The 27,881-nt window shown below is 42.6% G+C and overlaps 1 protein-coding gene across 4 annotated transcripts in view; it reads left to right on the top strand.

Annotated features, from left to right (window-relative positions):
* Positions 1-27,881, top strand: part of LOC141065779 (flavin-containing monooxygenase 5-like) — an 816,973-nt gene that overhangs the window by 191,706 nt on the left and 597,386 nt on the right. The window contains exons 8-9 of one of the 4 annotated variants that reach the window (XM_073557937.1): positions 108-180; positions 9,278-9,932. The exons of the other annotated variants lie outside the window; for them this stretch is intronic. Coding sequence (XP_073414038.1) covers positions 108-180; positions 9,278-9,620 — 416 coding nt within the window. The 3' untranslated portion in view covers positions 9,621-9,932. Of the gene's footprint in view, positions 1-107; positions 181-9,277; positions 9,933-27,881 lie in introns of those variants that run through there. 4 annotated transcript variants of the gene reach the window in all.

Genomic DNA, 27,881 nt, shown 5'->3' with positions numbered 1-27,881 from the left:
TTGATTCAAAGTTTGTTTAAAATTTACTTACCGTTTGTTACATAATTCACATATTCTGTATTAAAATGTTCATCATTATTATCTGACCATTTATTTTCAATTTACAGGATTGGTACAACTGCCAGATAAAGAAAGCATGACGATAGATATAATAAGGAAAAAGTACTTAATGTCCAACCGGTACGTTATAAAAATGTTACTGTACAGGAGCTTAGTCTTAAAGGGCAATATCATGAGAAAACCATCTGTTGATTAAATCAGGTTTTTGTGTTTAAAAAAAACATGGTAAAATTATTTTTAGAAATGTATTTGATTTTTTATACATAGTGTGTAATCTGTATTAAAAAATAAAAAATATAAATCTTGCAATTTCACACTAACAAAAAACACAAAAATTGAGCTTGGTTTGAGTTGGTATACATGCAGCATATAAACGCATGTTCACATTGGCCATAAAACATACAAAACCTACAAGAGACAAAATGAGCAAAAACCCTGCTGTAACTAAATACGTAAAAAGCAAAAGTGCATTTAAATAACACAGAGTTCTTAGGAATACTGTTTTTGATCAAAAATAGCATAAAAGCCGTCCCACCGTTAATAAGGTGACTCTGTGATCAGGACAGTCCTATGCTGTCTAATATTAAAAACCTTACCATGTGTCACAGTTGACCTCAGAGTGTGTATAAGGGCAGACAAAAAGACCAGGTCCCAACCAATGGACACCAGTCAGGGGAATCTTTTAAATACAATTTCCAGCTCAGGAGAGGGAGGCCAACCCCGGCTTGCACAGAATGCAAAAATACAAAGAAAAAAATCTTGCAATTTCACACTAACCACTGGGATTCTTTTAAGGTATGTGCACACGTTGCGGATTTGCCGCTGCAGATCCACTGCAGATCCGCAAGTGATTTACAGTACGATGATAACCTATGTGAAAAAAAATTGGCTGTGCACATGCTGCGGAAAATTCCGCACGGAATCCGCAGCAGTTCAATTTCTGCAGCATGTCAATTCTTTGTGGGTATCTCGCAGCGTTTTTATACCCATTCCATTATAGAAATCCGCAGGTGGAAAAATGCATGCCAAATCCGCAGGAAATCCAAATAAAAAACATGCGGATTTTGACATGCGGATTCTGCCAAAAGATGCAGATTCCACGGGGAAAATTCTGCACAGCAATCCTTAACATGTGCACATACCCTTAGGCGCCTATTTGCTTTTATTTCCGGAAATAACACATGTACAAAGCCAAATGGTGGGATCCTGACCCTATCTTTTGTTTTAAAGTGTCTAATTGGTTTGTGCAAAGGTAATTCTGAATGGAGAGGGGCAGCTGTGAAATCTCCTATTGTGATTGGTGGATCCTTTGTTATTAGCTGTGTATAGAGCTGTCACCTGCCATTGTACTTCTGCTGATAAGTAAAGTCCTATAAACCCTTCATGGAAGGATAGGCCCCAGTAAAATGTGTGAGAATTGTAAGATTACTAAGTTTATTTTTAATCAGTTCAGGACTGTGCCATTTCCCCCCATTCCCCCCACATTTTCATTTTTTTTCTGAATTTATAACATTTTACAGCCATTAACCCCTTCACGATAGGGCCATTTTGCATTTGTTTTTTTCTCTTCTTATTTTTTCTTTCCATATAGAAATATGAGAGCTTGTTTTTTTGCAGGACGAGTTGTACTTTTGAATGACTCCATTTACTTTACCACATAGTGTACTGGAGAATGGGAAATATTCCAAGTGAGAAGTAATTGTGAAAAAAAAAATCAGTTCTAAAATTGTTTTTACGATGTACATTTAGTGGTAAAAATGACCTTGCAATATGATTCTCCTCATCAATATGATTATGGCGATGCCAACCATGTCCAGCTTGTTTATTATTTTTGTGATGGAAAAAAAAAATCAGGAGTTTGCAAAAAAAATTTTTGGCTGGTGTCGCTATTTTCCGAGACTTGTAACGTTTTCATTTTTTGGTGGATGGAGCTGTGTGATAGTTTATTTTTTGCACAACCAAACAACATTATTATTGATACAATTTTGGAATATGACGATTTGATCGCTTGTTACAGCATTTTTTGTTGAATTACAGCGATCAAAAAAACCCCCATAATTTTGGCTTTCTTGATTTTTCTTTTTGTTTATGGTGTTTACCGATCAGGTGAATTAGTTTTATATTTTGATAGATCTGACTTTTCTGAACACTGCGATACCACATATGTGTATATATATTTTTAATATCTTTATAGTTAATGAACTTTTATGTTTTCTTTATTTTTTTTCATAGTCGAATTTTTTTTTTTTTTTAACTTTTCACAGTACTTGTTAGGCTGGTTTCACACTTGCTTTTTTTGCAGCGCGTTTTTCCCGCAAAAAAACGCATTGAAAAAACGAATACAAATGCATACAAACGCTGCATTTTTTTCAAGCATTTTTATGCGCATGCAGGAAAAAAACGCAGCGTTTTTGTGCGTTTGTATGCGTTTTTTGTGCGTTTGCGTTTTTTTACAGATTTTTGAAAAACCCCCCAAAAAAGAAAAAAAAAACATTCAACAACACACAAGACCAATGGGACTTCATTGTGGGTGTGGTATGTTAATATATAGACCCTGTCTACAGTATTCTTCACATTTGCTTGATTCTTCTCGTGACCATGGATCTGCGCTGGAAGAGTTTTCACTTCAACTTGGATTTGGACATCGCGATGGCTCAGGCATATGCAGTTGCTTGCCATGAACAAAGGAAGAGAGAGAGGCAGCGAAGACGGCAGCGGCGGCGTATGTGGATACATCCGATTGTTGAACGCCGGGAGAGCCGTGGGGCATACCACACCCTCTACAGCGAGCTCCAGGCAAACCCGGAGAAATTTACAGATTATATCCGGATGTCCCAAGAAAGTTTCAGGGATTTGCTTGCTCGTGTCCAACAATCCATCTGGAGACAGGACACACAGCTCCGTCGTGCGATTCCTCCTGAGGAACGGCTACTGGTGACATTACGGTATGTAATATTTAAAAACCAAGGGGTGCGGTCTGATGTTTTTTTTTTTAAATTTAGTATTCAAAACCTTGGGTAATTAGTTTTTGTGAATGTACTAATATTTTATTTTATAGTTTTTTAAAATAATATACATAAATATTAATTTTACTTCTTTGTCTGTTCACAGATTCCTGGCGACTGGAGAAACCCTATCTTCACTACACTTCCAGTACCGTATTGGAAACTCTACCTTGTCTGGAATTGTTGCTGACACCTGCCGGGCTCTCTGGAATGTTCTTTGTCCAGAATTTATGCCCCTGCCCACCGCTGAAAAGTGGATGGAAATTGCTGACAAATTCTGGACAGTATGCAATTTTCCCAACTGTTTGGGAGCTGTTGATGGTAAACACATGCGGATCATCAAACCCAAAAGAACGGGATCTGAGTACTATAATTACAAAAAGTACTTTTCAATAGTACTCATGGCCATTGCGGATGCCGGATGTATGTTTGTAGCAGTGGACATTGGAGCATTTGGCCGTGGTAATGACTCACAGGCTTTTAAAAACTCAGACATGGGCCGGAGGTTGTATGGCAACCAATTTAATTTCCCTATGCCACGGCCTCTTCCTCACACCGAAGCTCCGCCACTGCCCTTTGTAATGGTTGGCGATGAGGCTTTTCAAATGTGCGGAAACTTAGTGAAACCCTACTCCAGCCGGGACTTGGACCACACCAAAAAAATATTTAATTACAGGCTGACCAGGGCCAGAAGAACTGTCGAGTGTGCTTTTGGGATTCTTGTCTCCAGATGGCGAATTCTGGGCACGGCCATTAATCTTAAACTTGAAACAGTCGATGAGGTGGTGAAGGCCTGTGTGGTTCTACATAACTTTGTGATGGCTAAAGAGCACCCGACCTTTGAACTGGACGATGATGCTCCTAACTAGAGTTGAGCGACTTTGGTCGGATCGGGTTTCGTGAAACCCGAATGAAACAAAATAAGTTTCAGATGAAACTCGTCCGACTAGAGCAAAACAAAGTCGGAGTTTCGTCCGAAACCCGACCCCAATGCAAGTCAATGGGAAATAAAAGTCGGACGAAACTCCAACTTTTTTTGCTCTAGTCGGACGAGTTTCATCTGAAACTTATTTTGTTTCATTCGGGTTTCACGAAACCCGATCCGACCAAAGTCGCTCAACTCTACTCCTAACCCATTGCCTGAATTCACTCAGCACACTCTCAGGTCATCCGTTGAAGTTGGCCAAATGAGGGACCAATTTGCGGCCTACTTTATTTCTGATGTAGGACGGGTGCACTGGCAAGATGAAATGGTGTAATGTTTTTGTTTGTTTATGGTAATAAAAAACCTTATTTGATATTTGCATTACTGAGTGCACTATATTTTTTAAACTCCAATTAAATAAAAAACTTCCCATGTATAACTGAATTTTTTGATGTTCACACACCTGGGCAGGTAAATACACATATGAGTTAAAATGCAGCATTGCTAGTCTGCGTGAAATATATTGGAACGAGCAAAGCTGCAGGCCATGAATCAGGAAACCAATTTTTTTCAAGAGAAAATTGTCCAACTAGTTGAAAAAAAAGTATGTGATTTTTTCAAAACCCAACCCTCAAAACCCAACCCCAATGAAAGTCAATGGGGAATACAAGTCAGCATTGAGTGGATGAATGTAATCAGCTCAATTCCAACTTGTAGTGTAGAAATAGACAAGTTTCTAGAGTTATTACACTAGGCCTTGGAATGACTATACTAGGCCGTGGTATTTCAAATATGAGTATAGTAGGCCTTGGGCCTACTAGTATAGTCATATGTGAAATACCACGGCCTAGTATAGTCATACCAAGGCCTACTGTAATAACTCGATTTTTACCAACTAGGAGCTTGTTTCACGAAAAACAAACTGGTGAAACTTGACAAGTTTCAACAGTTTGTTTTTCATGAAACCAGATCCAAGTTGGTAAAACTCGAGTTATTACACTAGGCCTTGGTATGACTATACTAGTCCGTGTTATTTCACATATGACTATACTAGGCCTTGGGTTGGTTTTTAACATGTATTTACCCATCAGTGTGTGTGAGCGGCGCAAACAACATTAATGAAACTTTGTAATGGTGAACCACAAATGTAAATTTATTTTTAATCACAAAAATAAACCAAAAAATTATTTTTTCCGGCGTTTGGGGGCAGATGGTTTCAATTTGGGGGTGTGCAGGGAATATGCAACACTTGCAGTTGAAGACGGTGTTTGAGGGGAAGGGGCAACAAAACTTGTGGGGGAAGGTAGTCCAGTTAAGGGAATTAAACTAGGAACACTTGGAGGAGAGGAAATCTGTTCAGGTACATTTGTTGTAATGGCATGTCGCCGTAGGCTTGTGTGCCTGGACCGACTTTGGCCCAATGCCCGCCTTGATTGATATCGCCTTGAACTTTGGGCAAATATTGAGTGTAGGTCCCCCGTCTGCTGGGATGGCTGCTGCTGCTGCTGAGGTGGCTGCTGCTGAGGTGGCTGCTGCTGAGGTGGCTGCTGCTGCTGCTCTTGGTTGGCAGTGCTCGTCCTTGCAGGAGGACTGGTGGCGGCAGTGATGGTCCAGGTTTGCGGAGTGGTGGTGGCAGGGCTACTACATGTTGTTGTAGCGGCAGGGCTGTTCCATGTTTGCCTAGTGGTGGCTGAGCTCCACGCATGCATGGGAGTGGCGGTGGTGCTCCAGACAGGAGCAGCGCTTGCCATGGTGGTGTCGGTGAAGTGACCAGCTGCACTCAGACTTGTGGTGGTGTAACGGTGGGTGTCCTGGCTTTGAATAGAGGTGTCCGTGCAGTGGTATGCAGCACAAGTCGGTAGTGAGGTGAAGCGAGTCAATGGTGGCACAGGTGGAAATGACACCACTGACTGCTGACCGTACCGATTATGCTGCATAGCCTGCAAGAAAGCATTGTTGCAGGCCTGCAGCACATTCAGCTGTTGCTCAGGACTAAGGTGTTCCGCCATGCCCTTTTCAATCTTACTAAAAAAATGGTGTGCTGGTCTGTTGAGGTCGGCCTCCAGACGGTCAAGGCGCTGTTCTACAGAATTGAAGCGGTGTTCAAAGTGGTTAAAACCACGTTCCATGAGTGCAAAATTGCTTTCAACTCTGTCGGACAGCGACTTGAGGCTGGAATTAAAGGCCTCGCTCAAATGCATAAACTCGGGCAAGACATTCCTGTCCAAGGCCCTCTGCCGCTGGCGGGTAGTGCCCGCATAACCAGTGGCAGAGACCTGGGAAAGGGGAACACCTGATGGCCCAGCTTCCTGGTCACCAGCTGTGTGTGTGGCTGACCTGCAAGGTGCTTCCTGGCTGTCGGATGGCTGGGACGGGTCAGAGGACGTCCGAGGAAGGACCGCTCCAGGGCCAGGTTGCAGGGTGCTGCTCCAGGTGCTGTGGAAGAAAGGAAAATCATTACTACCATGCCTTTACAAGAAGCATCAGCTGTGGATTAGAAAAACACAGATTAATAAAAATAAAAACCCAAAATTTATAATACTTACGATCTCGTGGCAAGGACCGGTCTTAGGAACTGCAACGCGTGATAGTGACGGTATCTAGTTCTGGTCCTTGACGCAGATCCACTGCGAACCTGGCCCTCAGCACGAACATCACTGTTGAAGCGGTCCTTGATCGAACGCCAACGTGTTCGGACTTTGTCCACTGTTGGGAAAAAAAAACAGTGCCGTCAAGGACAACAGTCACTGCGGCACAATATAGCGATACAATACTCAAAGCAGTCACTGTAGAGCCCGATGACACTGTTGGGTTTCCTGCTAGAATATACCTAGCACAAAACCCAACAGTGCCGTCAAGGACAACAGTCACTGCGGCACAATATAGCAATACAATACTCAAAGCAGTCACTGTAGAGCCCGATGACACTGTTGGGTTTCCTGCTAGAATATACCTAGCACGAAACCCAACAGTGCCGTCAAGGACAACAGTCACTGCGGCACAATATAGCAATACAATACTCAAAGCAGTCACTGTAGAGCCCGATGACACTGTTGGGTTTCCTGCTAGAATATACCTAGCACGAAACCCAACAGTGCCGTCAAGGACAACAGTCACTGCGGCACAATACAGAGCAGGGAAATACTCACTAAACGCCTTTTTGGAGGATGCTGTGGCGCTGTCCCAGCCATCCATCAACGCTGCGGCCACCTCATTCCATAGCCGCCGGGTCACCACATTGTCCTTGTACAGCCGGTCACGGCTGTCCCACAACGGCGCACGCTCCTGGACCAGGCTGATGAGCTGCTCATTATCCAGGTAGACGTCTTCATCCCGTTGTGGAACCTAGACAAAACACATTCATTAGAATAATCAAATTTAAATTGAATAAAAAGTTACAAAAAAAAGAAACATAAAAAAGAGTAAAAATAGAAGATAAAAAATAAAGAACATTACAAATCATTTGATACATACATTCCGTATCACCACCGGGACTTGGCTTCGCTGCTCCTGCTCTTCGCCCTCAGAAGTCCCGTCCGCAGAAGATGATGATGATGATGTCTTAAAAAAGTTGAAAAAAACGTAAGAGATTTGGAGTAGCAGCAGATATACTTACCCGATGCACGAAAATAATCACCTCACGGTCTGCTTGCGCCAATTCCTGCCGCGATGGGGAATATTCGGATTCTGAAGACATACTGCATGTAAAAATAATAAAAATCATTAGTACATACATAATTTAAAAGGACAGGCATATAATGTAATATACTCACATTCTTGCTCTGATAAGATGGGTTCCTTGGTGACTGTCTGCTCTCCAATCTGTCAGTGTAGTAGTGGCAGAGTTTTGGCAGGCACCTCCTTTATATAGACTTTTTTTTTTTTACTTTAGAAGTTTATAACTAGTACAACAAGTGGACACCACCCAAAAAACGCAGCGCTAAAAAACCGCATACATGCGCATGCCAGTGCGCACGTATGCGCATCCATAGGCTATAATGGCCATTTTTAGCGCAAAACGTGCGCATACGTGCGCATGCGCTTTTTTGCAGGACCAAAAAATGCAACATGTAGCGTCTGTGAAATACAAACGCACACCCCAAAAAAACGCAGCGCATGAAAATCGCATACGTGCGCATGCAGGTATGCGCACCCATGTTAAATATAGGGGAAAAACGCATGCGCACGTATGCGGTTTTTTCAAGCGCAAAAAAACGCAAATGTGAAACCAGCCTTAGTCCCTTAGGGGACTTTAAGTTACGATCATCTAATCAGTATACCTCTGGCTGTCATGGCAACCCACAATCACGTCACAGGCTCGTGAATGGACACATGGAGGATGTGCCCCCATGCCGGCACATGTTAAATGTTGATGTCACTATTTGACAGTGGCATTAAACAGATTAACAATCGCTTTGTAGACCTCGGCTCCACCCACGATTGTTAGACGCAAATCTTGGCTGTAACATGCAGCCATCACTTTCCGGGTAAGGTCAGGCGCAACTACTGAGCCTGCTCCACACAAACACTTGTGCCGTACATGTATGGTGGATGTCGTGAAGGAGATAAGTGTTTATCATTTGGATAGTCAAATAATTTTTGTTTTTTTGCGATATGTGGGCGTGGGGCATACATTGTTATTTTTATATTCTTATTTTTTATCTTGAAAAAATGTAAAGAAACATACAAAATACTTCACTATTTTTTTACATATTTCATAGAAAAGATAGTACAATACCACATAGTTTTTAGTATAGCAAGTGTGTTTTTACAATGCACAAGTAACATATATATAAAAACTGCATTATTTCAATTCCAAGGTCTGAAAACTACGTACACTATGTATCAAAATGAAAATCAATTTTTTGATTTATCTAACGAGGCAAAAAAAGAAAAAACATTTATAAATGGTACAAAAATAAAGAAATCCTAACAGATAAAGTATTTATTTTCTTCTAGTGACCCACATCCCACTTCCTTTCTTGAAAGATATAATATCACAAGTTATACCGTATGTCCTAGATTCCTGGGACTGTGCCATTGAATCGAGAATTTTCATTAATCTGATTTAATATTTAATGAATGTCACCCTCATATAACACAGTTGACAGCGAACAGTTTTGACATTTTTGCCTTCCTTTGGATGAGTACTGTGTGATTCAAGGATGAACTTGATGGTCCTTTCAATTTTTCTTATCTTTATTATTTTTACATTCTATGGTAACAATTGTTATTATGTGACAACACTGTATTTTTGTATATTAAAACTTTTTTCTTTTTTTTTAAGCTATGTGGACAGCCAGCGCCATACTATACAAGTGGATTATGTGGACTATATGGATGAACTGGCTACATTGGCTGGTGTAAAGCCCAATGTATTCAAACTGTTACTTACTGATCCTTGGTTGGCTTTGCATGTGTTTTTTGGACCTTGTACGCCCTACCAGTATCGGCTTTCAGGCCCTGGAAAATGGAGTGGTGCCAGAGAGGCCATCTTGACTCAGTTGAATCGTGTTATAAAGCCAACCCAGACTCGTGTTCTTGCAAATACCATGGACAGGTCTATTCCTCTAATGCTGAAAGTCTTTGCTCTTTTTATTGTTTTGGTAGCTTTTTTCCTGCACCTGTAACAATTGAGTTGTTTAATACGTACAATGCATTTCACATTATTGATCTCTACATTTCTCTAAGAATAATCAAACTATTGATGATAAAATCTTATTTTAAAGCTAGCGCACCTGTTTAACCAATGAAGCCCTTGATTACTTGCTTCAGATTCGAGGCTGCAATAGTCGTTAAAATTGACATTTTGTGTTGAATTCAGAAAAATTACTTGCTACATTAGTAGTGTTGAGATTTTTTTTTAGATCGTTCTCGTTTCATTTGCTTATTGCAAACAGGAGAAAGTTTGTATACTCTGCTAATAAATTTTCAATTTGCAATGTTGATTGAATGATTTTGATTGCAACTGTACATTTCTTATTTTCTTCACAGTTTATCCACATTTAAGCTTGTGCTCCATAGACAATGATGTCAAGTGTGTGTCTTGTGAGATGTATGCAAGCTTTCAAGAGTCATTTAAGGCCAGGGTGTTCTCCATATGGTCATCCGTGTGTAATGCGTCTGCAATGCGATGATGCAATTTTCTCGCACGTTTGTATCCATAGGACATCCGTATGGCTTTACTTTTCTCACTGATTTCCCAATTGAATTAAATGGCTCAATGGGCTGAAATGAGCAAAATGTGTGCGTATTTGTCGCAAGCTAGATGAATAGTCCATGTGGTGTCCAAGCTTTTCTCTCACCCATAGGCTTGCATTGGAGAGTATTGGACGATATACGCATACAATCGAAGCATGCTGTGATTTTACATGCATGTCGATTACACCTGAGAAAAAATACGGTGATGTGAGCTGCCCCATAGATTAATACTGGTCCGATTGCTATGCGATGTTTTCTCGCATAGCACTCGTCCGTATTCTACGGTAGTGTGACCCCGGCCTAAGGCTGAAAATCTCTGCGCTCTATGTCAGCGTGCTATATATTTGGAAGGCCGAGTAATGGATCTAAATATACTGTTTGCAACACTCTGAGGAACACTGCAAACATGGAGTGGAGTTTAGAGCTTGCTGAGCATGCTTCAGCTGGGGCCAATGATATGGAGGTGGGTAAGATCAGGACCCCGAAGTAGAAATCTAGGTAACATTTAAAAGAAAGGGCAGTGGGACAGTGTAAGGGAGCCAAAACCTTTGCTGGCAAACTCTAGTAAAGATGCCACTTTGGCTGATATTAGAGATGCCAGAAATAGTACCAAGGCCATGAGAGTCACTTTAAAGACAGTTGCAGTCTATGGAGTTACATAAAAAAGTGGAAAAAGTTAGAAATTGTGAAAAATGGATTTCTCTGTTGACTACAGGTTTTATTTTAAGGGTAGGCTACACCTAAATTGAGAGGGTTCAGCTGTGTTGGTTGGAAGAATGGTTATAACTATGGAGGAGCTTTTAAAGAAGGATCTAGTAGATGCAGGGAGAGCAGTTGTAATGAAAAGAGGAGAGTTCGAACTGATAGAGCCGATATAGTAATGGTTATTATTATTATTTATGTAACACCCCTTTAGGCTACCACTGTACCCTGGGTGTTATGGGGGGTCTCACCTCTTCTGTACGCAGTGTCTCCACCCGAATCTTGATTGGAGCTCTGTCTCTGGGCTGCAGAAGGACAGTTATCTTCAGCCAGGGCTTTATTCGGGAAACCCCTGCCACAGCTCGGTACACACTCAGGAAGCAGGAGTAAAACAGTTTAACAGATTTATTGCTATGAAGCAGAATTAAAATGGATTTACAGGAATAAACATACAATGCTATTTACTGTGCTCTATAAACGTCATATGCACAACATAAAGAAGGATTTTTCCAGCGTCTCCAGGAGATCAAATAATAATTGCTTTATTGAGAATATAAAATCTTCATACCATCAGGTAAAAACGACATAAAGAGGCGTATGGAGGGGAGCAATTGGAAATTGCTCCCCTCCATACGCCTCTTTATGTCGTTTTTACCTGATGGTATGAAGATTTTATATTCTCAATAAAGCAATTATTATTTGATCTCCTGGAGACGCTGGAAAAATCCTTCTTTATGTTGTGCATGCACTATACACCCGGGTCAGGGTGTTTCCGTGCGTCGGAGGTGTGATCAGGAGTGAAGAGGGGTGAGCTGAATACTTCTTGTTTGTGTATAAACGTCATATACCCATCATAGACTAACTAAACCCCAACCCTGCAAATATAACATGGCCAATTCCCCCTCTTTTGCATTTACTCAGTCCGACCGTTGGGGCCCAGTTGCCGCGGATGTTGGCGCGCAAAGGAAGGTTGGCGCGCAAAGTACAAAACGTAGGTGCACTTAAATGAATGTTGCTGTCAGTAGTCTCGGTTGCAGTGTACTCACTGTAAGTCGCGCTGATAGAATCATAAGTCTCAGCAGAAAGCTCACTGTGTCTCCAACAGTCGGAGGATTCTTTATACTCCAGCTGAGGGCTGCAGGATTTAGACCTTTATCCGATGGGCGTACTGGCAGGACTCTCTGGATCCTTGCTCTCTCTGGCAACACTGGTATCTCCGCGGGGTCCCCCACACTGCAACTTAGGAGAATCAAGATCCACACTGCTCTGTTTCTCATAACCAGCAGCAGCCACGTTCTCTCTCCTCTGCACATTTACTTTCATTTCCTCCACAGCGTCCTCCCCAAGTCCCTCCTCGTCCCTTCTTCTATCATCTCACTGGAACAAGGATCCCTGTGAGTTGTAGTCTTCTGCCACTCAGGAGAAAAACGATTAGTGTCTGTAGGTCCCTGTTTAACAGCCACTGCAAAACTCTTCTTAGAGTCTGTAAGCTCCAGCATTCCAGTAGATGCTCTAACAGTTCCCTGTGCATGTGTTACATTTATTTATATAGCACCATTAATTCCATGGTGCTATACATGAGAAGGGGGTTACATACAAAATTATAGATATCGTTTACAGTAAACAAATTTACAATGACAGACTGGTACAGAGGGGAGAGAACCCTGTCTTTGCGGACTTACATTCTACGGGATAATGGGGAAGAGACAGAAGGTCGGGGGTGCAGCAGCTCTGGTGGTGATGAGGCGGTGGTGAGGCGGCAGAATGGTTATTGCAGGCTGTAAGCTTTCCTGAAAAGATGGGTTTTCAGGTTCTGTTTGAAGGATCCGAGGATGGTAGATAACCGGACGTGTTGAGGCATGGAGTTCCAGAGGATGGGGATATTCGGGAGAAATCTTGGGGGCGGTTGTGTGAGGAACGAATAAGTGTGGAGGAGAGTAGGAGGTCTTGGGAGGATCTAAGATTACATGAGGTAAGATATTGGGAGATTAGTTCAGAGATAAAGGGAGGGGACAGGTTGTGGATGGCTTTGAAGGTCAGTGTTTGTAGCTTGAACTGGATTCGTTGGGGAATTGGGAGCCAGTGGAGGGATTTGCAGAGGGGAGAGACAGGGGAGTAGCGTGGAGAGAGGTGGATTAGTCGGGCAGCAGAGTTGAGGACAGACTGGAGTGGTGCAAGAGAGTTAGCAGGGAGGCCACAGAGGAGAGTGTTGCAGTAGTCAAGGCGGGAGATGATGAGGGCATGTACAAGAGTTTTAGTAGATTGAGGGCTGAGGAAGGGACGGATTCTGGAAATATTTTGAGTTGGAGGCGACAGGAGGTGGCAAGAGTTTGGACATGTGGTTTGAAGGACAGGGCAGAGTTGAGAGTTACTCCGATGCAGTGGATTTCAGGTGCGGGAGAGAGCGTGATGCCGTTTACCATAATAGATAGATCGGGTAGGGAAGATACATGAGATGGAGGAAAGATAATGAGTTCAGTTTTGTCTACATTGAGTTTTACAAAGCAAGAGGTGAAAAAGGAGGATATGGCTGATAGACACTCTGGGATTCTGGACAGCAGAGAGATGACATCTGCGCCAGAGAGGTAGATCTGAGTGTCGTCCGCATTCAGGTGGTACTTGAAGCCCTGGGACGTTATGAGTTGTCCTAGGCCAAGGGTATAGATGGAAAAAAGTAGGGGCCCTAGGACAGAGCCTTGGGGGACTCCAACAGAGAGAGGGCGGGATGAGTAGGTAGTGTGGGAGTGGGAAACGCATATATAAATGTGCGGTCAGAAAGGTATGAGGCAATCCAGGACAGGGCAAGGTCTCTGATGCCAAGGGAAGAAAGAATCTGTAGCAGTAGGCAGTGGTCGACTATGTCGAAGGCAGAGGACAGGTCGAGAAGGAGGAGGATGGAGAACTGTCTGTTAGCTTTGGCTGTGAGCAAGTCATTAGTAATTTTGGCCAGGGCAGTTTCAGTGGAGTGGTGAGGGCGGAAGATGGTTAAAGAGGATTGGAGGGGCTTGGTCTTGCAGGAGAGTAAGGGAGGTGGCTAGTAATAAGCATGAATCTAGGAAAAATAAATGTGCTAACAATATCTGCACATTTAGTTTGCACATGCAAACTAAAAGAATGATTCATAGGCTCTAATGTCAGACACAAATTATGATTATGGTATAGTCAGCATTTTACAGCAACCTGGCTTGACAAGAGCCATGATGGGGTGACAAATATGGGTACTTTCACTGTGTTCAGAAATGATGGGATACAGTAGCATAGCTACCAGGGGGGCAGTGGGTGCTATTGCCCCAGGCCCCTCATTCTGAGGGGCTTGCCTGGAGCTACGCTATCTTAATCTTAATATCGGCATGAGCAGTGCACAATCTCACTGTACTGCCACGCGGACACAATGGGTCCGATATAGTTGAAAGCAATGATTATAAAGGGAGCGTCAGCTCATGCTCCTTCTCTCATCATCAGATGGGAGTATTGTATATATTTTTATGTGGAGTGCATTATACTTTATTGAGGCCTATGGGGAGTGCATAATACTATATAGAGGCCTATGTGGAGTGTATTACACTATATGGAGACCTATGGGCAGTGTATTATATAATATAGAGGCTTATGGAGTGAGTACATTATACTGTATGGAGGTCTATGGGGGAGTCCATTATACTATATGGTGGTCTATGGGGATACATTATACTGTATGGAGGACTATGGGGAGTGCATTATACTATATGGATTAATATGGGGAGTGCATTATACTGTATGGAAGCCTATGGGGAGTGCATTATACTATATTGGAAGTGAAATTCCCAAGATTAATGCATGTTGATTGTGTGTGGGCCGGTTCATGCATGTAGTAGTCAAATTATTGCAATTTTTACCTCCAAATGAGTCACTTTTTTGTAAAGTTGGCAGATAATGTGAGTTGGGTCATCCTTTGTAGTCTCAAAAAAGGCCCAGGCTAGGCAACCCTTGCCTGCTCCTGCAAACTGCACACTCGTGACCACTTTTTTCCACAGCCAGAGTTTTGGATAAGCAATGCAGTGCATGTCGTGGTTTCATCACTCCTTGTCTGTGCGGAAAGCCACAACATAACTTCCTCGTCTTCCTCCTCCACGTCCTCTGCTGAGCTTGGTGCCTCTGGGTTTACACCAAGTGAGAGCTACAATCTCATCAACATCCTCTGTTCTCAAACTTCTCGCCCTTAGAATCACCCTCCTCTTTGCAGCCTGACAGCACACTACAGTCTGTGTGCACTTCAGGTATTTGAGTTTCATCAGAATCATCTCCATCCCAGAGGATTAATATCTGGTGATGAGGGTCTGGATTCTGTTTGAACCCTACTTCGTCCGGCCCCGAATCCAACAGAAAAAAAATTTGTGTATCTGCGCAGATGCTTTCTTCCTCTGGATTCTGTAAATCTTTGGCGCAAACCTCTTGTACCCATGGAATAGAATGTGTTAACCGCTCTGCAGACTTGCCAATCTGTGGTTCTGCACAGTCATTTAGGTGGATGGAGAGTTGTAACGCGGGGGCAAACGAGAGTAATTGGGGTGCCACCAATGAGGATTGCACTGTGGGTAATGTTAAGGTAGTGGAAGAGGAGGAGAGGCCACTTGATGCAGCGCTTACCATACACTGTACAAGATGTACCGCTGTGCGACTGCCAAAGGATGGGAGTAGAGTAGCCCGTCCAGTAACAGATGTTGTCAGTTGTCTTTCAAGGTGCTCAATGCACAATTAGAAAAGGGGTCTAGTTTCCAAGATGGTGTCACTTGTGGGGGGGTTTACACTGTTGAGGCACATCAGGGGCTCTCCAAAAACGACTTGGCGTCCGCTAATTATTCCAGCATATTTTACATTGAAAAAGTTAAATGGCCCTCCGTTCCAAGCCCTGCCGTGCGCCAAAACAGTAGATTTTCTCCACATATGGGGTATCCGCATGGTCAGGAGAAATTGCACAACAAAATGTATGGTCCATTTTCTCCTGTTACCCTTGCAAAAGTAAAAGAAAATTAAGTCTAAAGGAAAATATTTGTGACAGAAAAGTAAATGTTTATTTTTTTCTTCCACATTCCTGTTAAGCACCTGAGGGGTTAATAAACTTTTTGAATGTGGTTTTGAGTACCTTGAGGGGTTCAGTTTTTAGAATGGTGTCATTTTTGGTTATTTTCTGTCATATAGGCCCCTCAAAGTCACTTCAATTGTGAGGGGGTTTCTAAAAAAATGGTTTTACAAATTTTGTTGTAAAAATAAGAAATCACTGGTCAACTTTTAACCTTATAACTTCCTAACAAAAAAATTATATTTCTAAAATTGGGCTGATGTAAAGTAGACATGTGAAAAATGTTATTTATTAACTATTTTGTGCGACATGACTATGATTTAAGGGAATAAAAAATAAAAGTTTGAAAATTGCAAAATTTTCTAAATTTTTGCCAAATTTCCATTTTTTTAGCAAATAAATGCAAGTCATATCAAAGAAATTTTGCCACTATCATAAAGTACAATATGTCACGAGAAAACATTCTCAGAATCAGTGGGATCCGTTGAATCATTCCAGAATTATGACATCATAAAGTGACAGTGGTCAGAATTGTAAAAATTGGCCTGGTCAAGATGATGAAAACAGGCTTTGGGGTGAAGGGGTTAATAGCCTAGGAAGGGACAATGGATACTGCCCCCCAGGCTAAAAACATCAGCTCTGAGCCACCTCAAAAAAGGTGCATCTCTAAGATGCGCCAATTCTGGCACTTAGCCTTGCTCTTCCCACTTGCCCTGTAGCGGTGGCAAGTGGTGTGATGTTGGGGGGGTTGATGTCACCTTTGTATTGTCAGGTGACATCAAGCCCCAAGGTTAGTAATGAGAGGTGTCAATAAGATGCCCCATTACTAACCCCATAGTCACATTGCAAGAAAACACAGACACCCACAAAAAAAGTTCTTTAATTGAAAGAAAGACGCAGACTCCTTTAATAATCTTAATTAAACCACACTTATGTCCTTGTCTTTTCTCCCCCGATGCCCTAGTCATCTGCAAAAGAGGCAAAAAAACAAACAACAGTATTCCTCACCTTTCTGCAGAGATGCTGCTAAATCATTTGTCCCACGACGGGTCTAGCTCTTCTAAATCTAGATGGCAGGCTGCATGGTTGCATGATGTGACCATGCAGCCTGTCATCCAGCAGACACTGAGCTCTGAGTGAACTGCTATTCCCTGTCTAAGGGCAAACGAACGTGAGAAAGTTCTGCTCTCTTTGCCATCAAACAGGTCCTGTGAGTTCCAGTCAATGAACTCACTTCACCTTTCTGACATCAGCGTGAGCGCCGTGGAAAAGGCCTTTTTCCAGGACGCCCCTCCTGGCAGCACCACCAGTAGCTGGTCCTTCTTATCCTTGATAGGGACAAGAACACAGAAGAGGTTAGATAGCCCCTCCCCACCAACACCCTCCAGTGTTTTTCCTGTCCCTATCAGGGACAAACGCAGAGGCTCTCCGAGGAAGGAAAGCAGTCCCTATCCTGGTGGACAAACACACACAAAAAGGAAGACCCTGGAGACTGTTGCCATGTACAAGCATCACTTACCGACGCCAGTCTCAGAAGCTGGGGGGCTCACATGGAAGGTCGATACCTCCAGGGGACATGGGGCCCATCAATACGCAACCGCTCCTCCTATTACAGAGAGCTCAGAGCGGTCTGGGAGGTGCTAAAGACATGCCAAGAAGAACTGAGGGGTTAGAATGTCAGGATCTTCTCGGACAACTCAACTACAGTTGCCTTCCTTCAACATCACGGAGGCCCCAGACACCGTCACCTACAGGACCTAGCACACAAAATCTTTCACTGAGCAGAACAGATAATAATATCACTAATAATATTAGTGTGCGCTTGGAACACTCAAAGAAGAGGGAAATCTAAATTGGGTGGTTATAGAAAAAAAAAAGTCAAAGTCAAATTGCAGCCTGTGAACGGCTGTGCAGAGTAGCCGCAATAGTAAATGCACAAGTCAGAGAGCGGTACCTGTAAAGATAATGCGATGCGAAGTCCTCACTCCAGTAAGCGGTGCAAGTTAAAATAGCGCTTTTTGCTCCAGCGCTTGGAAAAGGAGGGGGGGGTTTGTACACTGGGGTATAGACGAGTTACAGGGCCTGCCCCAGCTGGTGGCAGCCTCCTGTCAGTGTACCTCCAGCTATGGAGCAGACATGAGCGGCCTCTCGTGCTCCCGGCGTCTGTGAGCTGCTCCAGGTATACAGAACCTTCGTGATGTGAGTCAACACATGACCACGTCAGTTTCACTTGCTGGTGGTTGCGACGGGGACCAATGGACTTTCCAACATGTTTCAAAGACTAACTGTCTAATTTAGATTTCCCTCTTCTTTGAGTGTTCCAAGCGCACACTAATATTATTAGTTATTTTACCTTATTTCTTTGACACCCTTGTGACAGGTGTCTTAGTGTCTTAGTGTCTTAGTGTTTGCTGCTGGAATTACACTCATATACAAGCACCACTGAATCTCCATTTAGATAATAATATCAATTACGGCAGTCCACCTGAAGGGATCCAGAAATCAGGTAGCGGACTTCCTGAGCAGTGAGAAGTTCCAACCTTCAGAGTGGTCACTAAGCGATGAAGTCTTCAGAAAGCTATCCCAACACTGGGGGACACCAGAAATCGACTTACTCGCCACAAGGAAAAATTCAAAAACAAAGAAATTCTTTTCTCTCAACCCGGCAGACAACCCAACAGGAGTAGACGCTTTGGCTCAGGAATGGAACATGGAGCTTGCTTACGCCTTCCCGTCACTCCCTCTTACACCAAGGGTCTTAAGAAAGATCCAGGAAAGCAGAGCATTAGTAATATTGATTGTTCCTTACTGGCCCAAAAGAAGCTGGTTCTCCCTACTAAAATGGATGGCATGGGAAGATCCGATATTACTACCAGAGAGGCGGGACCTTTTAACTCAAGGACCCCTAGTACACCAGAGACCAGAAATGCTATAGCTATCGGCCTGGATCCTGAGTCAGAGATCCTAAAATCAAAGGGACTCTATGACCCAGTAATATCTACTATGCAGAATAGTAGGAAGCCTGTAACCTCAGCCATATACCGGAAAATCTGGAAAACATTCTTTTCTCAATGTAAGGTGCCAGGATCAGTCACCCAGGGTCCAAATATTCCTCATATCCTCGACTTTCTCCAGGCGGGCTTCGACAAAGGACAAAGGCCTAGTACGCTGAAAGTGCAAGTGTCAGCCTTAGGTTCATACTTTGACTTTCCCCTAGCCAATCATCCCTGGGCAGTGAGGTTCATAAAAGCCACACAGCATATGAGACCCACAATCTATAGCTCGATACCACCTTGGGATCTCAGCTTGGTCCTAAATGAGCTACGCAAGAATCCATATGAACCACTAGAGCAGGCCCTCTTAAAATCAGTGACATTTAAAACCCTATTTCTAGTAGCAATAACTACTGCTAGACGCATAGGGGAGTTCAGGCCCTGTCTATGGACCATCCATATTTAAAAATCCAGGAAGACTGCACCGTCTTAAAATTAAATCCGGCCTTTCTTCCCAAGGTGGTTACCGATTTCCACCTGAGTCAAGAGATAGTACTACCTGCTTTCTGCCAGAATTACAACAACGAGAAAGAATGCTTTCTCCACCTCTTGGACGTTAAAAAAGCCATCCTCCAATACTTAGATCTTACGAAAGACTGGAGAGTAGACTCTAACCTCTTTATCCAGATGGCAGGCAAAAACAGAGGGAAGAAGGCATCGAAAGCTACCCTGGCTAGGTGGTTGAAATCAACTATCAGTGCAGTATATGTGTCGGCGGGGGAAACTCCGCTAGAAAACCTTAGGGCTCATTCCCTAAGAGCCGTTTCTGCCTCATGGGCAGAGAGCGCGGGAGCATCCATGGACCAGATATGCAGGGCCGCAACCTGGTCTAAATTTAATACCTTTTGCAAACATTATAAATTAAATGTTACGGCAAATCTTCAAACAGCCTTTGTGAGGAAAGTCCTCCAGGCTGTAATCCCGCCCTAGTTGGAGTAATTTGTTAATTCTCCTGGTGGTGCTGTCAGGAGGGACGTACTGCAAAGTAGGAAATAGTTCTACCGGTAATGGTACTTCCAGGAGTCCATCATAACAGCACCCTTATATACCCTCCCTTGGATTTCTAGTTTGATATGTGATGTAACATGCGTAGATGGAAGTTCAATAAAATTGCGTTGCATACATCCTGGTGTGGCACTTAGAAAATCACTGAAGGGTTTTGGTGGGGAGGAGCTATTTTACCTCTTCTGTGTTCCTGTCCCTATCAAGGATAAGAAGGACAACCTCCTGGTGGTGCTGTCATGATGGACTGCTTACAATACCATTACCTTTAGGACTAATTCCTACTTTTTCTTATCTTATTGATGCCTCTCCAATACTAACTTCAGGGCTTGATGTCAACTGACAAACCAAAGGTGACATCAACCCCTCCAACTATCACCCCACTTGCCACCGCTGCAAGGCAAGTGGGAAGAGTGAGGCTAAATGCCAGAATTAGCGCATCTTAGAGATGCGCCTTTTCTGGTGTGGCTTAGAGCTGATGTTTTCAGCCTTGGGGGGCAGTATTCATGGCCCCTTCCTAGGTTATTAATATCAGCTCGCAGCTGTCTGCAAAGCGTTTGCTGGTTATTATAGGGGGAACCTATGTCAAAAAATCACACAAAAAACATTCTTTTGTGCAAAATGTATAACCAATTTTATTAATATATATAAAATACATATAAGTACAGAACCTAATGAGTATATCTAAGGTGGAACACTAAGCAGCACACCACCCGACACAAAGTACAATAAAGCAATACAAACCCAGTCGTGACTAGTGAGCAGGGTCTAGTGCAGACATAAATACAAAATCATACACTAATGCCCTATGATAAAGTGCCTGTGCATTTAGATACTAAGATCTCACACAAAAGAGAGGTATAAAGACATCATATGTAAAAAGCAGCTGGGACAATGTTCCCTATATTCACTACTGGCACCTATCAGGTACAAAAAGGCCTAGTGTCCTTTATGTCCTATAATTTACCACTATGCCCAAAGAATCACACTAGCAGTGTGAGTGCACAAAATCCATATGTCTTACCCATGTGGAAAAGTCGAGTGGTGCTGGCTCCGCCCCCGTGCGTTTCGCTCAAAGGGCTTCCTCGGGGGTCTGTGTGGCCTATGTTATGGGCCAGGAACCCCTTTATACTGACACAAATTGAACTACTGAAGGCCTGGTGTGCGCGGCCATCATGGCGGCGCATGCGTGGCGGACGCGATGTCCCCGCCGCGTCATTTCCGGCCATCCCGAAGTCGACACGCATCATAGCACCCATGTTACCATAGATACCCAGACGAGCGCCGGCACCGTGTGGATGCCTTTCACGGCGCGGCAGGCGCATGCACCGCGCATGCTCCCTCCCCGATGCGGCCACACACAAAACCAGCACAGGGATGTAAATACCAAAACATACTTATCACTATATCCCAATATGCCTAAAAATCACCCATAATAGTGGGTATAATGCATGTCCAGAGAAAGAGTAGCGTACAGTTAAACTTATTATAATAGTAGCATCACCATACATAATTTATAAACACAATCTCGTTACATACATACAATTAGCATAAGGGACAAAGAGAAAACAAGGGAAAAAGAGGAGAGAAAGGCAATATTCACACAACTCAATGCCCCTATTAGTATATTAGTCAGATGACAGATAGAGAGACATATTCCAGGGCATAGAGAGAATTTCACAGATCATACATGTGTGTATATATGTATATATATATATATATATATATATATATATATACAGTCATGGCCAAAAGTATTGATACCCCTGCAGTTCTGTCAGATAATATTCAGTTTCTTCCTGAAAATGATTGCAAACACAAATTCTTTGGTATTATTATCTTCATTTAATTTGTCTTAAATGAAAAAACACAAAAGAGAATGAAGCAAAAAGCAAAACATTGATCATTTCACACAAAACTCCAAAAATGGGCCGGACAAAATTATTGGCACCCTCAGCCTAATACTTGGTTGCACAACCTTTAGCCAAAATAACTGCGACCAACCGCTTCCGGTAACCATCAATGAGTTTCTTACAATGCTCTGCTGGAATTTTAGACCATTCTTCTTTGGCAAACTACTCCAGGTCCCTGATATTTGAAGGGTGCCTTCTCCAAACTGCCATTTTTAGATCTCTCCACAGGTGTTCTATGGGATTCAGGTCTGGACTCATTGCTGGCCACCTTAGATGTCTCCAGTGCTTTCTCTCAAACCATTTTCTAGTACTTTTTGAAGTGTGTTTTGGGTCATTGTCCTGCTGGAAGACCCATGACCTCTGAGGGAGACCCAGCTTTCTCACACTGGGCCCTACATTATGCTGCAAAATTTGTTGGTAGTCTTCAGACTTCATAATGCCATGCACACGGTCAAGCAGTCCAGTGCCAGAGGCAGCAAAGCAACCCCAAAACATCAGGGAACCTCTGCCATGTTTGACTGTAGGGACCGTGTACTTTTCTTTGAATGCCTCTTTTTTTCTCCTGTAAACTCTATGTTGTTGCTTTTGCCCTAAAAGCTCTACTTTTGTCTCATCTGACCAGAGAACATTCTTCCAAAATGTTTTAGGCTTTTTCAGGTAAGTTTTGGCAAACTCCAGCCTGGCTTTTTTATGTCTCGGGGTAAGAAGTGGAGTCTTCCTGGGTCTCCTACCATACAGTCCCTTTTCATTCAGACGCCGACGGATTGTACGGGTTGACACCGTTGTACCCTCGGACTGCAGGGCAGCTTGAACTTGTTTGGATGTTAGTGGAGGTTCTTTATCCAACATCCGCACAATCTTGCGTTGAAATCTCTTGTCAATTTTTCTTTTCCGGCCACATCTAGGGAGGTTAGCCACAGTGCCATGGGCTTTAAACTTCTTGATGACACTGTGCACGGTAGACACAGGAACATTCAGGTCTTTGGAGATGGACTTGTAGCCTTGAAATTGCTTATGCTTCCTCACAATTTGGTTTCTCAAGTTCTCAGACAGTTCTTTGGTCTTCTTTCTTTTCTCCATGCTCAATGTGGTACACACAAGGACACAGGACAGAGGTTGAGTCAACTTTAATCCATGTTAACTGGCTGCAAGTGTGATTTAGTTATTGCCAACACCTGTTAGGTGCCACAGGTAAGTTACAGGTGCTGTTAATTACATAAATTAGAGAAGCATCACATGATTTTTCAAACAGTGCCAATACTTTTGTCCACCCTCTTTGTTATTTTTGGTGTGGAATTATATCCAATTTGGCTTTAGGACAATTCTTTTTGTGTTTTTTCATTTAAGACAAATTAAATGAAGATAATAATACCAAAGAATTTGTGTTTGCAATCATTTTCAGGAAGAAACTGAGTATTATCTGACAGAATTGCAGGGGTGTCAATACTTTTGGCCATGACTGTATATATATACATATATATATATATATATATATATATATATATATATATATATATACAAATGTGTAAATGTGACTCAGTACGTATCCATCTTCCTTCAAGTGACTTATTGCTGATATATGGTCCTTTTATCTCCTGGATAACCAATATAAAGATCCACATCTTCATAGTTCAATAATGCCAGAAAGAGGGTTCTTCAAGCGCCAGACTGATAATATTTCATATATATACAAACTATCGAAAAATTAAAAACATATATTAAAGACAACCCATAACACGTAAAAGAAACAAGAGAAAGTCAAGGCTACTCAAAGGAATGGTGAAAACGATAATTTCTCATTAAGGGCCTTAGGAGTCATTGTACCCAAGGTCACAATCCATCGGCACTCAAGTTGTGCCAGAGTGTGCTTAATATTGCCACCTCTAATCCCACAGTGGACCCGATCAATCCCCCGTATACATAGTCCAGATGCATCGGAATTATAACGTAGCCTAAAATGTCTGGGTAATGTCTTTAAGCCAGGGATATCAGTAGCCTCCTTTGCTGCTTGGATATCCCTGACATGTTCACGAGTCCTAACCCGCAGTTCACGGGATGTCAAGCCCACGTAGATCAAATTGCAGGGCACGTTGCGTAGTATACAACATACCGTGAACTGCAGGAAATATATGTAAGAATGCGGTATTCCTTTTCACCATCGGAGGCCGTAAATGAAAAAGCCCGTATGATGTTACTACAGGCACGACATGAGCCACAAGGATGGCAACCCCAACGTTGTTGTTGTGCCCCAAAAAGGGTTGGGGGTGGCTGCCACGTAGTGGCTTTTAACTAGTAGGTCCTTCAAATTTTTCCCCCTCCTGGCAGTCATAAGGGGAAACTCAGGTAAAATACTGCTCAAGGAGGAATCTGTCTTGAGAACTGGCCAATGTTTCAGGAGAATCTGGCCCATAACATAGGCCACACAGCCCCCCGAGGAAGCCCTTTGAGCGAAACGCGTCGGGACGGAGCCAGCATCACTCGACTTTCCCACATGGGTAAGACATATGGATTTTGTGCACTCACACTGCTAGTGTGATTCTTTGGGCATAGTGGTAAATTATAGGACATACAGGACACTTGGCCTTTTTGTACCTGATAGGTGCCAGTAGTGAATATAGGGAACATTGTCCCAGCTGCTTTTTACATACGATGTTTTTATACCTCTCTTTTGTGTGAGATCTTAGTATCTAAATGCACAGGCACTTTATCATAGGTATGATTTTGTATTTATGTCCTGCACTAGACCCTGCTCACTAGTCACAACTGGGTGTGTAGTACTTTATTGTACTTTGTGTCTGGTGGTGTGCTGCTTAGTCTTCCACCTTATATATACTCATTAGGTTCTGTACTTATATGTATTTTATATATATTAATAAAATTGGTTATACATTTTGCACAAAATAATGTTTTTTGTGTGATATTTTGAAAGTATATTCAAAAACTGGGCATTTTTGAACTCATAAAAGTTTTTGTCGTCTGGTTTGTAATGCAATATCTTCATACGTATATAGAGGCCCATTTCCAACAACCATCACTCCAGTGTTCTTATGGTACTTTGTGTTGCTAACTATGTAAGAAGGCTAATGGATGGTTAGAATACCCTTGAAAACCCTTGTACAAGTATGTTAGCATAGCTGAAAACACTTTGGCTGATTAGAGAAGCTATAAATATGACCTTCCTTTGATCTAGTTGAGATTCTGGAGCATTACATTTGTTGGTTCCATTAAACTCTCAAAATGGCCAGAAAAAAAAAAAAGAACTTTCATGTGAAACTTGACAGTCTATTCTTGTTATTAGAAATAAAGGCTATTCCATGCGAGAAATTGCCAAAAAACTGAAGATTTCCTACAACGGTGTGCACTACTCCCTTCAGAGGAGAGCACAAACAGGCTGTAACCAGAGTAGAAAGAGAAGTGGGAGGCCCCACTGCACAGCTGAGCAACAAGACGAGCACATTAGAGTCTGCAGTTTGAGAAATCGATGCCTCACAGGTCCTCAACTGGCAGCTTCATTAAATAGTACACGCAAAACGCTAGTGTCAACGTCTACAGTGAAGAGGCGACTTCGGGATGCTGGCCTTCGGGGCAGAGTGGCAAAGAAAATGCCATATCTGAGACTGGCTAATAAAAGGCAAAGATTAATATGGGCAAAAGAACACAGACATTGGAGAGAGGAAGATTGGAAAAAATTGTTATGGACAGACAAATCCAAGTTTGAGGTGTTTGGATCACACAGAAGAACATTTCTGAGATGCAGAACAACTGAAAATATGCTGGAAGAGTGCCTGATGCCATCTGTCAAGCATGGTGGAGGTAATGTGATGGTCTTGGGTTGCTTTGGTGCTGGTAAAGTGGGAAATTTGTACAAGGTAAAAGGGATTTTGAATAAGGAAGGCTATCACTACATTTTGCAACGCCATGCCATACCCTGTGGAGAGCGCTTGATTGGAGCCAATTTCATCCTACAACAGGACAATGATGCAAAGCACACCTCCAAATTATGCAAGAACTATTTAGGGAAGAAGCAGGCAGCTGGTATTCCATCTGTAATGGAGTGGCCAGCGCAGTCACCTGATCTCAACCCCAATGAGCTGTTGTGAGAGCAGCTTGACCGTATGGTACCCAAAAAGTGCCTATCAAGCCAAACCAACTTGTGGGAGGGGCTTCTGGAAGCATGGGGTAAAATTTCTCCAGATTACCTCAGCAAATTAACTGCTAGAATGCCAAAGGTCTGCAATGCTGTAATTGTTGCAAAGGGAGCATTCTTTGACGAAAGCAAAGTTTGAAGGAGAAAATTATTATTTCAAATAAAAATCTGTTTTTCGAACCTTGTCAATGTCTGGACTAGATTTTAAATTCATTTGGCAACTCATTTGATTAATAATATTAAGAGTTTTCATGGAAGACACAAAATTGTCTGGGTGACCTCAAATTTTTGAATGGTAGTGTGTGTGTGTGTGTATATATATATACAGTGGGGAAAAAAAGTATTTAGTCAGTCAGCAATAGTGTAAGTTCCACCACTTAAAAAGATGAGAGGCGTCTGTAATTTACATCATAGGTAGACCTCAACTATGGGAGACAAACTGAGAAAAAAAAATCCAGAAAATCACATTGTCTGTTTTTTTTTCATTTTATTTGCATATTATGGTGGAAAATAAGTATTTGGTCAGAAACAAAATTTCATCTCAATACTTTGTGATATATCCTTTGTTGGCAATGACAGAGGTCAAACGTTTTCTGTAAGTCTTCACAAGGTTGCCACACACTGTTGTTGGTATGTTGGCCCATTCCTCCATGCAGATCTCCTCTAGAGCAGTGATGTTTTTGGCTTTTCGCTTGGCAACATGGACTTTCAACTCCCTCCAAAGGTTTTCTATAGGGTTGAGATCTGGAGACTGGCTAGGCCACTCCAGGACCTTGAAATGCTTCTTACGAAGCCACTCCTTCGTTGCCCTGGCGGTGTGCTTTGGATCATTGTCATGTTGAAAGACCCAGCCACGTTTCATCTTCAATGCCCTTGCTGATGGAAGGAGGTTTGCACTCAAAATCTCACGATACATGGCCCCATTCATTCTTTCATGTACCCGGATCAATCGTCCTGGCCCCTTTGCAGAGAAACAGCCCCAAAGCATGATGTTTCCACCACCATGCTTTACAGTAGGTATGGTGTTTGATGGATGCAACTCAGTATTCTTTTTCCTCCAAACACGACAAGTTGTGTTTCTACCAAACAGTTCCAGTTTGGTTTCATCAGACCATAGGACATTCTCCCAAAACTCCTCTGGATCATCCAAATGCTCTCTAGCAAACTTCAGACGGGCCCGGACATGTACAGGCTTAAGCAGTGGGACACGTCTGGCACTGCAGGATCTGAGTCCATGGTGGCGTAGTGTGTTACTTATGGTAGGCCTTGTTACATTGGTCCCAGCTCTCTGCAGTTCATTCACTAGGTCCCCCCGCGTGGTTCTGGGATTTTTGCTCACCGTTCTTGTGATCATTCTGACCCCACGGGGTGGGATTTTGCGTGGAGCACCAGATCGAGGGAGATTATCAGTGGTCTTGTATGTCTTCCATTTTCTAATTATTGCTCCCACAGTTGATTTCTTCACTCCAAGCTGGTTGGCTATTGCAGATTCAGTCTTCCCAGCCTGGTGCAGGGCTACAATTTTGTTTCTGGTGTCCTTTGACAGCTCTTTGGTCTTCACCATAGTTGAGTTTGGAGTCAGACTGTTTGAGGGTGTGCACAGGTGTCTTTTTATACTGATAACAAGTTTAAACAGGTGCCATTACTACAGGTAATGAGTGGAGGAAAGAGGAGACTCTTAAAGAAGAAGTTACAGGTCTGTGAGAGCCAGAAATCTTGATTGCTTGTTTCTGACCAAATACTTATTTTCCACCATAATATGCAAATAAAATGAAAAAACAAACAGACAATGTGATTTTCTGGATTTTTTTTTC

Source organism: Dendrobates tinctorius, unplaced genomic scaffold, assembly GCF_039654945.1.
Source record: "Dendrobates tinctorius isolate UK_male_01 unplaced genomic scaffold, ASM3965494v1 ptg000012l, whole genome shotgun sequence".
Lineage (NCBI taxonomy): Eukaryota > Metazoa > Chordata > Amphibia > Anura > Dendrobatidae > Dendrobates > Dendrobates tinctorius.
Note: the sequence above shows the minus strand (reverse complement) of the source record. Positions and strands in the feature narration are given on the sequence as shown.